Raw genomic sequence first — 16,551 nt, 5'->3', positions numbered from 1 at the left:
TTTCCAGCTAGGGTAGACAAGGCCAAGTGTCAGGCTTTCAGATGAATTAAAACTGTCTTGGCCTTTGGTTAATTAACAAGCTGGAGTGGACAGACTAAGCATATCACTCCTGGTCCAATTGGGGAAGAGAGAATAATAATGGATTGCATTAATATAGCGCTTTTTGAGACCCTCAAAGCGCTTTACAACTCCACTATTCATGCACTCTCACATTCACACACTGGTGGAGGCAGCTACAGTTGTAGCCAGAGCTGCCCTGGGGCAGACTGACAGAAGCGAGGCTGCCATATCGCGCCATCGGCGCCTCTGGCTGGAGAGAAAAGGGTTCCATAATAGGACCAATTCTGTTTAAATTATCCATACTTCCGTTAGGCAGTATCATTAGAAGGCTTGCCTGAGCCCTCAGTAGAGACAGGTCGTGGCTGCACAGGCTCAAATGATCCCCCAGCTGACATATGTAGCTTTGGCTGCGGCTGCACAAAGCGACAGAGGTAGCACAGTTGAGTAGGATGAATTGGTTGTGTGGACAAGATATATTTTATTTTGTATTCTTATGGTGACATTTTATAATCATAACTATCATTGATCAGACATTCATCATTGTTGAATCTGATGACAGTATAATCTTTGTTTTATATCTATGGTAATCTGAGTAAAGATTAATGTATGCATATTATCATCATTTTAATCAGTCTCAAATGGTATTCACAGCATTGTATTCACCGTCCATAACTGGAAGGTCCAGCAGGACCTTGTTCTAATTCATTTGCAGGCCTACATCAGAACATGCACATAGAGTGTTATGTAAACACGCACGTTCGCATACACACTTATTTACACAGGGAGGTCGTGTCAGGACGTTCTTTAGTTGGACTCACAGAACTGCACAACATGACATGTCACACACACTTGTTTTTCTCTAAAGTATCATCTGATGTTTGTATAAGGAGAACTTTGGACTATGGGGAGACTGTTATCATTTCCAGTAAGGTCTAACTGTGTGATGTCATCATGGGTTATATAAGGATGGGGAGCTGTCCACTCTTTGGAGAATCTGTTGCAAGTTTTCTTCCCACACTTCTGCGCAGAGTGTGTAATTAAAGATCACTATTTTGACGCCTCCCTGGACTCAGCCTGCTTTCTTCTCTTACCCAAATCGAACGAATCTTAACAATTCTTGGTGCCGAAACCGGTTGGGGAGGAGAGGAGCGTGCGACTGTGGCCTGGAAGGTGCCAAAACGAACGGAGATCAGCAGCTTATCTGAGTGACAAGCCAGGCGAAATAAAAGGTGAGAGTGCCACCTGTTGATGTTTATCCAAAGGCGCTAAAATTGGAAGTTAAAGCTAAATTTAATTAAATAATATTCACTCAGTATAGGCTTCTTATGTCTGTTCATAGTGATTTTGGGGTAATTAGTGTTAAAACTTTGGGGAATATTGGATTGATTAAATGTATTGCTGTTTATTTTGGGGGCGAATATTGAGTTAAGAGGTTATGTTTTAAGTAAATAAGCGTGTTTATTTTGATGTGGGTTGAGGCCAGCCAGACAAACAGTAGTTCAGGGTATTTGGTTTGTTTGACCAGCAGAAACGCGGTTTCGGGCGTCGAAATAACTGGGGGCGAAGACCCCGCAGTGACGCTTATAATACACTTGAGTAAATTTTCTTAGGACGGGGGCGTGGCCCCTAAGGGCGCAGTTGCTCAGCGTGTGACGGCGACCCCTGATCGTGGACGCACGGCCAGGTTAAAGTTCGGGTGGTACCCGGGGGACTTCGGGCACCCCTTAAAAACTAAAGTGAACAAGGGGTTCACTTTCCTGCCTGCTTTCTTCTCTTACCCAAATCGAACGAATCTTAACAGTTGCCAAGGTGATAGTAATCTCGAAAAACCAGTAAAAGGACTGTGTCAGAGTTAAATCACAGTATGAGGCATAGGGTGCCAATGGTGGGAGCGCCGTTTCCTCTGGGAAGAGGGTGCCGGCTGGCTGAGCAACAGAACCTCTGGCAGGATGGCTCCCTGCCCTAGGTCAGGTACGTGGCAGGGTGTGGATTGGGTGGATTCTTTTACATTTTGATGGAAGCCAGTTAAGTCTAATAATAGATTAAATGCCTTGTTGAGGGTGTCATTTTTAGTATCTATATGAATGTTAAAATGACCCTGAACAGTTGTTTTATGGGAGCAAGCTATTAACAAGCTAGAGTAGACAGGCTAAACATATCCAATTGAGGAGGGGAACAGAGGGTTGGAGTGCCATGCATTTCACGCTAGGACCAATTCTGTTTACATTATGCATTTTTCCCTAAGGCAGTATCATAAGAAGGAATAGCATAATAAAAATAATAATAATATTAATAATGATAATAATACATTTTATTTATAGGTGCCTTTAAGACCCTGAAGGTCACCTTACCATAGCACAAGAACAATAGCAGCAATACAATATAACAAACATGGCAACCAAAAAAAAAATAAGCACAATTCTGAATACATGGGTTTTGAGATGTGATTTAAAAGAGGTGAGAGAGTGTAAAGGCTTTGAGTCCCGTGGTAGTCAGGCAAGCAGGTGGAACAGACAGAAGAGAAGCTGAAGAAGAGTGAAGTGCACGAGCAGGTGAGTATGTAGTTCAAGTTCAAGTTCAAATTTTATTCGCCACATGCAGTGGCAGGTTTCCCTGCAGTGGAATGAACCCGCCCCCCAACCTTACACACACAACACAGACATCACATGAGGATATAAGTCAGAGAACGGTTGCATTACAGAAAACCACTGAAATGTACACTACAATGGGAAAGTACAAGAGGAAAAAAAGAGCCCTCTGCTCATGCTGGGCTATAGAGGACAGCATGAGAACAGGAAACAAAAAAACTCTTCTGCACAGAAAGCACATAAATGTCCACAGCACAACATTATAGAGCGCGTGACCAGCAACAGGGTTGGGTAGGGGATAAGGAGTAATCCCAGGCAACACAGCAGCCATCCTGCCACTGCGCTGACTCTCCAGCGCGGGCCCAGACCCGCCTCGTGTTCCCAGGAGGCAACAAGCATCGAAGGCGTTGGAAGAGGAGGGGGGACGTGTGAGTGCTTATCAGTGTAAATGTATGTGTGTGTGTGTCCAGAGTTCAGCTGAGACAGTGTCCTCCGCCCTATCAGGCTAAGTAAACAGTCTACCAGCCAACCCAGGTGGCCTTGCATGGATTGGGAAGGAACAGAATCAACACAGTCGTTATCAGGGAGTTTTGTTCAGCTCCGGCCTTGAGACCGCAGCTGGCGCCGAAGGGGTATCTGCATTATGATGGTGATTTTTCTTTTGTGACAACTCAGGAGAATTTCAAGCTGTTTTTAACACTCCGACACCGACACTGGTCTCTCAATCTCCCGTTGGATAGCTGCTTTGAAGTTTTGAAATTTAAGCTTAAATTTCAGAACTTACATTTTAACTACTGATTTTATCTACTGTTCTGATTTTATCTGTTTTGATTTTATATACTTTTTTGTTTGTTTGTTTGTTTGTTAATTAGTTAGTTTGTTTGCTTGTTTTAATCAATTTTAAATCATGCTTTTTATTTGTTTTTGTTTCTAATGTCTCTGTAAAGCACTTTGACTCACCTTGTTGAATTGTGCTATACAAATAAACTTGCCTTGCCTTGCGAGTTTCTCCATGATGTTATTTACCTTCAATTCCGTGGTCTTTTCACTCTTTTGCTCAGAGAGCAGATTCTGAGACCTCACAACCGCAGCCAACTGATCCAAGATGTAATCCAGCTTCCACCCAGAGGTGTTGTTCCGAGTGGATTCTTCCCTGATGTAATCCAATATACGCTCAGAGGTGTTATTCTGAGTATTCACTGCAGCTGTTAGCGCCTCCAAGCTCTTAACCATGCTGCATTCAGTGAGCCCTTTCTGAGAAGCCGCACCTCGTCCCATCGTTTCAATCCCAGCGGGCAGCCTTGTGGGGATTTGAACAGCCGGTTCTGCTCTCTTAATTCTCCGATAAGCCAGGGCCAAGCCAGCTCCGATCAGCAAGAACCCTGTTATCATGGTTCCGAATAGATAGATATCTTCAGCGTCCTCGATCGACAGTCCCGCCATGCACACGACCCTCCAGTTCTGCCACCCGTCCATCGTGTACCCGGCAGGGAAAGTCCCTCCAGGGCACTCGGGCTCTCCCGAGCCCAGACTTCTCGTTGAGAAAAGGGTGTCAATAGCATTCAGAGACCAGTTGATCAAATCCATAATTCTCTTTAGGTTTTAGACACAGACTGTGAGAGAGTGTTCCAGGGAAGTGAAATACACATGAGACAAGACAAAGACACAAGAGGCTAAGCAGGGAAGATAAGGGGAAGGAGAAGAGGAGAAAAGTGCGACTGCCTTCGCCGAGAGCCAAACGAGAATGTATGTAGAAGATCAGATAAATATGGAGGAGCGAGGTTATGAAGCGCTTTGAAAGTGAGAAGCGGGATGTTGAAATTGACACGGAGGTGAATCGGAAGCCAATGGAGCTGTTTAAGAACAGCTGTTATATATTCAGTGGATCTAATTCTGGAAATAATACGAGCATCTTTATTTTGAACTAACTGCAATTTATGGAGGGATTTATGAGGTAAACCATAGAGAAGAGAATTACAGTAATCTAAACGAGATGACAAGAGCATTGACGAGTATGGCGGTACTGCTTGCAGTGAGTGAGGGATGAAGACGATTAATATTACGGAGATGAAAGTAGGAAGACTGAGTGATATCATTTATATGTGCTGTGAAGGACAGAGTGTTGTCGAGGATGAATCCAAGACTCTTAACCTGAGGGGAGGGTGTGACATCAGAGTTATCAATGGATAACGAAAAATTTCTGGTTGGGACTGTGGTCAGTTTTGATTTGGTGCCTATTAAAATTAACTCTGTTTTATTGCCATTAAGTTTAAGAAAGTTGTGAGTAAACCAGACCTTGATTTCACTTAAACAGTCAGAAATGGATGTGGGTGGGAGAGTAGCTGTGGGTTTGGAGGATAGGTAGAGCTGGGTGTCATCTGCGTAGCAGTGAAACTGGATGTTATGCTTCCTAAAAATATTACCAAGGGGTAGGAGATAGATGATAAAAAGTAAAGGACCCAGGACAGAGCCTTGGGGTACACCAGAATTAACTGGAGTAGATACTGATCTGTGAGGGAGTAATTGAACAAACTGTGAGCGGCCAGAGAGATAAGAGGTAAACCAGGTGAGTGCTGTACCATTGATGCCAATAGATGCCAACCTGTGAAAAAGGATGCAGTGGAAGATAGTGTCAAAAGCTGCTGTAAGGTCAAGGAGAATGAGGATGGAGATGAGTCCAGAGTCAGCTGCAAGCAGAAGATCATTAGTGATTTTTACTAGAGATGTTTCTGTACTGTGACATGAACGGAAGCCGGACTGAAACTGCTCGTACGAGTAATTTCCAGTGGGATGACGATGAACCTGTGCAGCCACTATCTTTTCCAGAATTTTGGCTAAGAAAGGCAAATTTGAAATTGGCCTGAAATTATTTAGATTGGAGGGATCTGAACCATTCTTTTTCAGTATTGGGGTTATTATTGCAGTTTTAAGAGAAGAAGGAACAGAACCCGATATAAGAGAGGAGTGTACGATATTAGCAATCAGTGAGGTAAGAGACGGGAGTGAGAGTTTAACAAGATTAGTCACCAGTGGATCAACTTTATTTATCCATGAAGCCAGATGACACATACCAATTAGTTAAACTGTAGGAATGTCCTAAAAACATAAAGACCTGGATTGCCGCTAACTTTCTGTTTCTTAATTCAGATCAAACTGAATTTAGAAGCAGCCCTAAACATCTTAGAAATATGGTATCTAAAGAAATCTTACTCTGGATGGCATGACCTTGGTCTCCAGTAACACTGTGAATCTTGGAGTCATTTTTGACCAGGATATGTCCTTCAATGCACATATCAAATAAATATGTAGGACTGCTTTCTTTTGAATGAGCTCTCCCCACTCTAGAGGTGCTCATTGGTCGGCAAATGTGCTGCATTCCTCACCAAATATTGGTGTCATGTTTCTGCTCCTCTGGGCAGAGTCAACCTAGTTTTTTTCCTGGGAGCTGCATCTGGGGCTGATTAGGAGCTACAGTATTTAAGACCAGCACACACAACAACTCTTTGCCATATCATCAGCTACCCAGCGTTAGTTCAGCCAACTCATGTACTTCATTGAATCTCATGCTTGTACTTACCTTGTTTCTCTTGTGCTTAGTTGTGTCCATGGATTACTCACTTCACCATCTACATTTCTCCTTCCACTCGGTCACTGGACTTTTACTGCTGTATTCTCCACCCTCACTCCGGTATAGACTCCATTCTTCTCACCTGCTTGCGTCTCTGCACTTGCAATTGGACTTCTTCACGGATTGGAATACCTCAAACTCAACCAGACCTTCTCCAAATTTACTACATGTGCCGGCAGACAAGTAAGCTACTGGGAATCAGTGTCATTGGATAATCTTGCAGACCGTTTAAACCCCACGCTGATACCACTCTCCTCTGTTACGGTCTCTTTGACCATCGATCAATTCCAGTGTCTGTGTTTTTAACGTGCCCCATGGGTCCATCCTGTTTCTGACGGCCTGTGCCATGACAGATATAGGCTAAGTTCCCAGACAAACCGGCAAGTGACAGTACTGAACTCTCTGCTCCTGAGTTTGTCAAGCAGGACTCAGAATCATGACTTGTCTGCCACATTCTGGGATTTCCCTTAGGATTAGACTGGCTGTCAATCAGAGACTGATCCTTATGTTTGTCAGTCTAAAGACTTTGAATCTGCTCTTTGTGTGCTGTGTTTTGAACCTGCCTGTAAAAGTGTTGTGCCGGCTGCTCCAAGCACTATGTCTAGCTACCTACAGCAAATTTTTCTGTAGTCTGTGTTTTCTCTCGCTGAACTAACCTCTTCAAAGACTGATGTTTGTATGGGTCAAACATGAGGCCAATACTAAGCCATCTCTTTTTCCTGTGCCAGCTTCCAGGGTGAGGTTAGCCAAGACCCAGTCCGCCTTAGCACCCGGACTAGTTCCACGGGTGGGGGTGGCTTGGGTTCAGTGGGTTTCTGCACCTGTGCCGGGTGCCTGCACCTGTGCCAGGTCCCAGGGCGAGGGTAGCTGAGACCCAGTCCCCTTCTGCACCTGTAACTGTTGGGTTTTGGGGAGGTTATTGTCCAACTAGTTTCTGTGCCTGCAAGCGCTGCAAAGCCCCAGCCAGAGCAATCAGAGCCTTTTGCGAGCCGGAGGTTTTCATGTCATCTGGCCCAGCCATGTCTCAGCGAGAGGTCTTAGTGTCATCTGGTTCTGTACTTGCCAAGCCTGCCACACCGAGTCCTGCACGTCTTGTGCCTGCCATGCCACATCCTGCACTGCCTGCACTTGCCAAGCCACATCCTGCACCATTTGCGCCTGCCAAACTGTCTTCACCCAGGCCGCGGCCAACCACCTGCCAAGTCATTCAAGGATCTTTGCCCATGCTGCCGCTGACCACCTGCCAAGCTGCCTGAGGATGCTTTGTCTCCATCGCCATCGTGGCATGGAGCCTGCCATTGTGTTTTGTTTTGGACTCCTGTGCCCCGGGTTTTGACAACTAGTGATACTTTTTTGTATCCTTTCTGGTCTGTATCAGTTTGTCTCTGCTGGCTTCCTGTTAAATCCAGAATTGAATTCAAAATCCTGCTCCTCACAGGATTTAAATAATCAGGCCCCATCTTATGTTAATGACCTTAAAGACACTTCCGGTGCTGCTCCGAGCTGGCAGCCAGTATCAGCAGCTCCGACCTGAACAAATCCTTCTTTTTCTCTTTAATATATGTTTCTTTGTTGTTTGTGTTTATTGTTTTTGTTTTTCTATTGTGGACTGCTGTCCCCCACAATGGAGCTCAGAATTCTATGGACAATGGTGTTCGTTATTACATTTTTTACAGCGTCTTTGTCCGGAGAGCGCGTGGAGGTCCGACCTCCCATTGTTTACAGCAGCTGTTAGCCCTCGGAGCCTCCGCTGCCCTGCCTACCGCCGAGCAAGCTAACATCCCCCGTGAGGTGAGGAGGAAAAGACGCGGTACTCGGGCCGGGATCGGGCGTCGCAGTAAAGTTAGGAGGTACCGGCCAGCGATTCCATCTGTTATTATGGGGAATGTGAGATCTCTCCCCAATAAAGTAGATGAACTGGCAGCCCTTACCCGACATCAGAGGAGCTACAGGGAGTGCAGCCTGATGTGCTTCACAGAGTCGTGGCTAACTGTGCTAACTCCGGACTCACACGTAAACATGGATGGTTTTCATCTGATCCAGGCCGACAGAACAACGGAGAGTGGTAAGAAGAGAGGAGGGGGTCTGGCTGTGTTTGTGAACGATAGATGCTGTAACTCTGGTCATTTATCTATCAAAGAGACGCTATGCTGTAAGGACATTGAGCTGCTAGCGGTTAGCATGAGACCGTACCGCGAGAGTTTTCATAGCTAATAGCTGTGTATGTCCCGCCCTCTGCTAGCGCTGCAGCAGCCTGTGAGGTCCTGCACACTGTAACCAGCAGACTCCAAACACAGCACCCTCAGGCCCTTTTCCTGATCTCTGGGGACTTTAATCACATCTCCCTGTCCTCCACTCTCCCCACCTTCACCCAGTATGTTACCTGCCACACCAGAGACAATAAAACATTGCCAACACCAAGGAGGCATACAGCTCATCACCTCTTCCTCCCCTGGGGGGCTCTGATCACAATCTGGTTCATCTCCAGCCTGTGTATAAACCTCTAGTACACAGAGAACCAGTTGTGAAACGCACAGTAAGGAAATGGTCGGCAGAGACTGAAGAGGCCCTGAGGGACTGTTTCCATTCTACTGTGTGGGACGACCTCTGCAGCCCCCTGGAGGATGACCTCAGCAGCATCACAGACTGCATTACAGATTACATGAACTTCTGTGTGGACAACACCATACCCATCAAAAAGGTACGGTGTTTTTCTAACAACAAGCCATGGATAAATCCTGAAATTAAGGCTCTCCTCAAGGAGAAGAAGAGAGTCTTTAGATCTGGAGACAAACAGGAGCTGAGAGTTGTTCAGAAGAAGCTGAAATGGAAGATAAGGCAAGGAAAGGAAAACTACAGGAGGAAGATGAAAGAGCAGCTGCAACAGGACAACATCAGAGGGGTTTGGAACAGCCTGAAGACAATCTCAGGACAAAAACCAACCCCCCAGGCTGCAGGAGACTTGGGGTGGGTGAATGACCTAAATAAATATTTTAAAAGGTTTGATCAAACACCCACCCCTCCCACAGCATCGTCCCCCCCTGCTGCAATCTCCTTCATCTTCAGGGACGTCCTGTCCTTCATCTCAGGACTTCACACCTCCCAGCTCCCAGTCATTACACCCACCCCCGGCTTCTGTGGACTCCAACATACACACCACTCCCCCAAAATCCACTCTTACTATCTCAGCACTTCAAGCGAGGAACGAGCTTCGCAAGATCAAGGTGAGGAAGGCTGCAGGTCCAGATGGCGTCAGCTCCAGGCTCCTGAGGTGCTGCGCAGATGAACTGTGTGGCATCCTAGGTTATCCCTTCAACCTGAGCCTGTCACTGGGGAAAGTACCACAGCTGTGGAAGACCTCCTGTGTGGTACCGGAACCAAAGACCTCCCATCCCAAGGACCTCAGCAGCACTGTACTGCCCTATATTGCATCTTAATTTGTTTTTATATAATTGCGTGAAATGAGTCTTGAGTTGAATGTTTTTTAATAGGCAAAAAATACTTAAATAAGAAAATGGCGAATTACATTTTTGTCTTCTTTTTTTTTCTGCTGATCTGAAAATTGATCCGATCAGTGACGAAAAAAACGTGATCCAATCCAAACTATGAGACTTTTGATCCTTTGCACCACTAAACATCACTCACTGTAACAGTTCAAAATGAAACAGATTACCAGAGTTACTGTACCACATATTAAAACCCTTATTTGTAGCGCACCTGCAGAATTTTGCCTGTTTTTGTTTTGTTTCATTTTTTAACTATGAAGACATCAAAGGTTTTACTGTGTTCAGTTCATGAAATCTGTTCATACATCAAGATTTGCTGCAGTTAGTTTTACTATTAGCACGGATATAATAACAGGGTGTTACATGTCAGCACAGAGTAGTTTTTTGCAGGTGAGAGAGATTTTGGACAGGGTCAGTCCATACATTAAAGGGTTGAATACAGGTTGACATGTTAGAAAGTATAATGATAAAAATATCCTCAGCATGTTGGGTACACTGTTCATGTTAAACCTGCTCTGCAGAATTTCAAAAAAGCAGCCGAAAGAGAAGTTGAGCAGAGAAGCGAGGTGAGGCGTGCAGGTGCTGACGGCTTTCTGTCGGGTCTGTTTGGATCCAGAAAAACAGATTTTAAGGATCCTCATGTAGGTGTAGAGAATCAGAGATACAGGGCATAGGATAACGAGAGGAGTGGAAATGAGTCCATAGATGTTATTGACTGTGGTGTCAGAACAGGCCAGTTTAACAATGGAGTAGTTGTCACAGTACACTTTGTTAATGATGTTCCCACACAGCTGCAGAGGGACAAGTAAGGACATAAGAACAACAATTGCAAGGAAAGGAGACAACCAACTTAGAGCAATGAGCATGGCCACCTTGAAGGATGTCGTTCGCATGTTATATTCCAAAGGATAACAAATAGCAAGATATCTGTCATAAGACATTACAGCTAAGCTGGCAAATTCTACAGAGCCGTAAGAGTAGACAGAAAAAACCTGCAGGAAGCAGAGAGGAGCAGAAACAGTGTGAACATCAGAGAGGATCTGAAGCAGGAGGAACGGAAACAGCCCTGTACTACCATACAGCTCATTCACAAACAGGCTGCACAGAAACATGTACATAGGTTCATGTAAGCTTCTGTTCACACAGATAACCACAATCAGCAGGACATTGGCAGTAATGATTAAAAAATATAAAGACATAACGATCACAAAAAATAAATATTTCAAATGCCCGCTGTCAAAATAGGCACTGAACACCAAGAATGAACTCTGAGATGAGTTTACCGTCATCCTCCTCTCCATTCAAAAAACAAAGGTAATACTGTTTGCAGGATCCATATTATTTATCATCACATCATATAACCACAGGTTTTCAAAACAGTGAAACTCCAACAAAGCAACAGACATGAAACAGTTGGGGAAGAATTTCACTGATGATAATCCATCATGGTAAATGTCCAGCGCTTACCATTCAACAGAGTGCTTAGGCAACGTGGGTTATGACATTGTACTCAGACCCCTGAATCACTCCCCACTGAGCTAAAGTTCTGCTTCTGCTTCTTCACAAACTCTGTTCTGAAAACACGCCCACTGTGGCACACTGACCTCATGACTGAAAGAATGCCCCAAGGGTCAGAAAAAAAATCCTTCATGAAAACACAGGTGGAAAAATTATCAGGTCGCCCAATCTTTTAAGCTATGAGTGCTCAATTCACCTCCTCAGAGACTTCATATGATCACAAGAAATCAATGTGTAAACTACAATTCAATAAATAATTAGATCAAACACATGTGAGACTAGGAAAAGTCAAACAATCAGCTGTACTCATTTATGAAGGAACAAAAATGAATTCACACAAGTCACTGAAGGTGTTTACATCACGACATTTGAATATTTATTGTATAGGCTTTATTCGAAATGGCGCCATGAAAGGGAGCCGGAGATCGACAGACGGATTGGGGCTGCAGCTGCAGTAATGTGGATGCTGCACCGGTCCATCGTGGTGAAGAGGGAGCTGAGTGTAAAAGCGAAGCTCTCAATTTACCGGTCGATCTACGTCCCTACCCTCACCTATGGCCACGAGCTGTGGGTAGTGACCGAAAGAACGAGATTGCGGATACAAGCGGCAGAAATGAGCTTCCTCCGAAGGGTGGCTGGCCTCTCCCTTAGAGATAGGGTGAGAAGGTCGGCCATCCGGGAGGGGCTCAGAGTAGAGCAGCTGCTGCTCCACCTCGAAAGGAGCCAGCTGAGGTGGTTCGGGCATCTGACAAGGATGGCCCCTGGGCGCCTCCTGGGTGAGGTGTTCCAGGCATGTCCCACCGGGAGGAGGCCCCGGGGCAGACCCAGGACACGCTGGAGAGATTATATCTGTCGGCTGGCCTGGGAACGCCTTGGTGTTCCCCCGGATAAGCTGGAGGAGGTGGCTGGGGAGAGAGAGGTCTGGGCCTCTTTGCTTAGGCTGCTGTCCCCGCGACCTGGTCTCGGATAAAGCGGATGAAGATGGATGGCGCCGTGAAAGAAAACTTGCCTTTACATTTGGTCTCAACACGCCATTTAACTAGTCACCTGACCTCTCCGCTGATTCTGTTTCACTATAACTTCAGTGTTTTGAATGAAGTTGTGCAAAACACTCAGAAGACATTAGAGCATCTCAAAGGAATCATTTTTACCATTTGTGATATCAGGATCATCTTCAAGCATTGGATGGTGGTGGAAAAGCTGGTGCTTTGCAAAGGCAGGAAAGATGGCAGAAAAACTGTCATCCTGGTGCCGGAAGGGTTTGCTGCTCCATCTTGTGGAGGAGGGGACAAAAAGAAGAAACTGGTGTGAGGAATCATTATTCCTATGTTTGCAAATGACTGATATGGATATGAAGACTGGCAACATGGTGCCAGGAATGTGCACTGTTATATCTTGTGAAAGATGGTTAGATGCAGGGAAACTGGCATCTCAGTAGGGAAAACTTGCTGCTACATTTGTGAAAGAGGGATAGAAGGAAGAGAAACTGGCATCCCGGTGCCAGAAAATTTTGCTTCTACAAATTGCAAAGGAGAGATAGTAGAAAAATAAAGTGGCAACCCGGTGACAATAAGTTTTTGTATTTTTGGAGAAAATGGTTGATGGCAGAAGCTGCCAATCCAGTGCCAAAAGAGTAAACTGCTGTACTTTGCAAAGGAAGATCAGGGAAGAAAGAACCTGGTATCGCAGTGAAAAAAGTTTTGTTTTGCATTTGCAAATGAGGAATAGAGAAAGAGAGCCTGACATTCGTTTTGACATTCTTTATGACATCCTAGTGCCAAAAGGAATGTCTGCTGCTTAGAATATGTGGGCTAGATGTGGAGAAACTGGCAACCCAGTGGTAGAAAAACTTGCTTCTGCATTTTGCAAATGAGAAACTGGCATTCCGGTGTCAGGAAGTCTGCATATTGCAAACATGACATCCTAAAGGCAGAAGAGTTCCCTGCTGCTTTTTGTAATGATAGATGCAGAAAAGCTTGTTGCTGCATTTTCAAATAAGGGATAGAGAAAGAATGTGGCATCCCTGCGCCGAAAGGGTTCACTATGAAGGACCAATGTGGAAAAACATGCATACCAGTGGCACGAAATTTGCTGCTGCATATGCAAAGGAGGGATAGAGAAAGAACCGGACATCACAGTGCCAGAAGGGTTCACATCTGCTTTTTCCAACGATAGGTGCAGAGAGACTGGCAACTCAGTGCCAAAAGCATGCTGCTGCATTTGTAGAAGATGAGCTTGGTTTTTTTTTTAAATCTTTGCAGAGAAACTGGCATGACGGATAGAGAAGGAGGGATAGAAAACATCGAAACTGGCATCCCGTGGCTAGCAGAGATAAACTGGAATGGAGGAGCAGCAGAGGATGGAACTGGTGACTGATGTCCAAGCTGCACATTAAATGGTGTTAGGAGGCAGGTGCACAGAACTGAGCTTGTCCCTGCTACCTGGCACTGACGAGTGGGTGGAGCTAAAAAGTACGCAGTAGCTTTTTCAATTGGAGCTTTCATTCGCTTCTGCATGAAGAAGACTTTGGATTAACATTTGGTTAAGTAGGTTAAGAAGCAGTTGAAACCGAGCTACTCTGGAGACCTTACGTAAGCGTGGGTACAGCGTGGCTTCTGGGTCCTGTGTTGGCATCCGTTGGCTTTTCGGCTAACTGGCCCGGCCAGTGGGCCTGTTTCCGAGCAATGTGAGTGGAGCTGTGATGGGGTTTCTCTTCACCATGGAAATGTTTCTGCGAACATACACCACTGGTGTCTTCTGTGGACGTCCTGGTCTTTTTGCATTGCTGATGGTACAGTGTACCAGTGCTTTCTTTCTTTTTCAGGATGTATCAAACTGTAGATTTTTTCACTTCTACTATTGTAGAAGTGAAAAAAAAGATGTTTTCTTGTTTCACCTGCATGGAGAGCTCCTTTTGACCCCATGTTGTCTGTTCACAGCAAAATCTTTCAAATTCAAGCACCACAGCACAAATTAACTCCAGGTCTTTTATCTGCTTAATTGATAAGGACAAGAACTGCCTGTTCATGAAATTGTCCAATTGTCCAATAACATAAGGTGGCACATGTTAAGGAGCTGAAACTCTTAAACCTTTCATCCAGTTTTAATGTGGATACCCTCAAATGAAAGCTCAGAGTCTACAGATAATGTCCATGTTTATTATATTCAGTAATATGATGGACATGGATATTACTGAATTGGAATATGTTTCAATAAACAGGTAAATAAACAAAAGTTCTATCATTCTCCGGATATATATGGACCTAACTGTATCTTTGGCAAAGGGAGGTGTGTAGTTGTTCCAGTGACTTTTCCTGCCTTTCCAACATGATCAACCTGAAACAAACCAGTAATGTAAAATCAATAGTGGTGCAATGGATCACGGTTGATCCGTAATCCAAACCGATCTCACTCTGCGGTTCGGCACGCACGTGATCCGAATATTCGAAAAAGAAGGATAAAATATGTGTATGGTGCACGTGGTCAGTCTGTCAAGCGATAGCTATGGCCAGCGCTAGCGGTCCAAGTGGAGGAGCAGAGGAGTTTGCGGTATTTAAGCAGCCCTTCGTTGCCAAATCCGACTCGGCTACAGCTATTACAAAAGCTATTGGGGTGTTTAGTTGCAGACGGGAGACCGTATTCTGTTTTGCAAAAGAAGGGGTTTAAACTAGTCAACGTGTTAGTTGATGCATTGACGCCGTGCAGCCCCACGCACGGGGCGATCCGCGGTAACTAGTTAACGCAGATCTGCCATGTTAATGCAGTTATGGCATTAATGTCATTTTAACAAGATTTACGCTGACAGCACTAGTTTAAACTATGATGAACGTGCTTGAGCCACGCTATGGCATCCCGTCGCGCGTCCACTCATTATATCACAGCGGAGTGGTAGATACAAAGCCCTGTACTGCCCTATATTGCATCTTAATTTGTTTTTATATAATTGCGTGAAATGAGTCTTGAGTTGAATGTTTTTTAATAGGCAAAAAATACTTAAATAAGAAAATGGCGAATTACATTTTTGTCTTCTTTTTTTTTCTGCTGATCTGAAAATTGATCCGATCAGTGACGAAAAAAACGTGATCCAATCCAAACTATGAGACTTTTGATCCTTTGCACCACTAAACATCACTCACTGTAACAGTTCAAAATGAAACAGATTACCAGAGTTACTGTACCACATATTAAAACCCTTATACGATATCCAACTCTATATATCTTTTAAACCGGAAGAGGCTTCTAAGCTGCGGCTTTTAAATGTGTGCTTGGAAACCATTAAAGGCTGGATGGCTGAAAACTTCCTCCAACTAAATGAAAGTAAAACCGAAGTCCTCTTATGTGCCCCAGATAGACATATACCCAGTATAATAAATGGTCTTGGTCCTCTTTCAACGTTTGTAAAACCATCTGTCAGGAACTTAGGGATTATCCTTGATCCTGCTCTTACGTTAGATAGTCATGTTAAATCTCTTGTTCTGTCCTGCTTTTATCATTTAAGAAATATTTCTAAATTGAGCTCTATTATATCCTATACCGAACTGGAGATTGTTATTCATGCTTTTATCTCTTCACGACTGGACTATTGCAATTCCCTGTTTACTTGTTTAAATAAAGGTTCTTTGGAGCGTCTGCAGATCGTTCAGAATGCTGCAGCAAGACTTTTGACGAAAGCTTCTAAATTTTCACATATAACACCGTTGCTTATGCAGTTACATTGGCTTCCTGTTGAATTTAGAGTCCAGTTTAAGATTTTGGTTTTAACTTTCAAGGCTCTTCAACAACAAGCACCACCATATATTATTGAACTTTTACAGTCCTATGCCCCTAGTAGGTCTCTGAGGTCGAGTAGTCAGGGCCTACTTGTTATTCAGTATACGAGACTGAAAACTAGGGGTGATAGAGCTTTTGCTACTGTGGCCGCCAGACTGTGGAATTCCCTTCCTCAGGACTTACGATCCGCTGATTCATTGATTACTTTTAAAAAACAGCTAAAAACACATCTTTTTAAAACTGCCTTTTGCTAACTTTGTTTGTATTTTGTCTTTTTAATCTGTTCTATCTTGTAAAGCACTTTGTGATCTCTATCTAGAAATGTGCTATATAAATAAAATTTTACTTACTTACTTACTTACTTATTTGTAGCGCACCTGCAGAATTTTGCCTGTTTTTGTTTTGTTTCATTTTTTAACTATGAAGACATCAAAGGTTTTACTGTGTTCAGTTCATGAAATCTGTTCATACATTAAGATTT

The 16,551-nt window shown here is 44.2% G+C and overlaps 1 protein-coding gene across 1 annotated transcript; it reads right to left on the bottom strand.

Annotated features, from left to right (window-relative positions):
* Positions 1–10,141: 10,141 nt before the first annotated feature.
* On the bottom strand, positions 10,142–11,929 carry LOC308401013 (olfactory receptor 11A1-like; the record flags this gene model as incomplete). Its single annotated transcript, XM_080889080.1, has 1 exon — positions 10,142–11,929. Exon 1 carries the CDS (start codon positions 11,081–11,083, stop codon positions 10,142–10,144), a length of 942 nt encoding a protein of 313 aa, XP_080745206.1. The 5' UTR covers positions 11,084–11,929.
* Between the last annotated feature and the right edge of the window lie 4,622 nt (positions 11,930–16,551).

This window comes from Rhamphochromis sp. 'chilingali' (genome assembly GCF_963969265.1).
Source record: "Rhamphochromis sp. 'chilingali' genome assembly, chromosome: 8".
Classification (NCBI taxonomy): Eukaryota; Metazoa; Chordata; class Actinopteri; order Cichliformes; family Cichlidae; genus Rhamphochromis; species Rhamphochromis sp. 'chilingali'.
The sequence above is the reverse complement of the archived record's forward strand: the minus strand, read 5'-3'. Positions and strand labels throughout refer to the sequence as shown.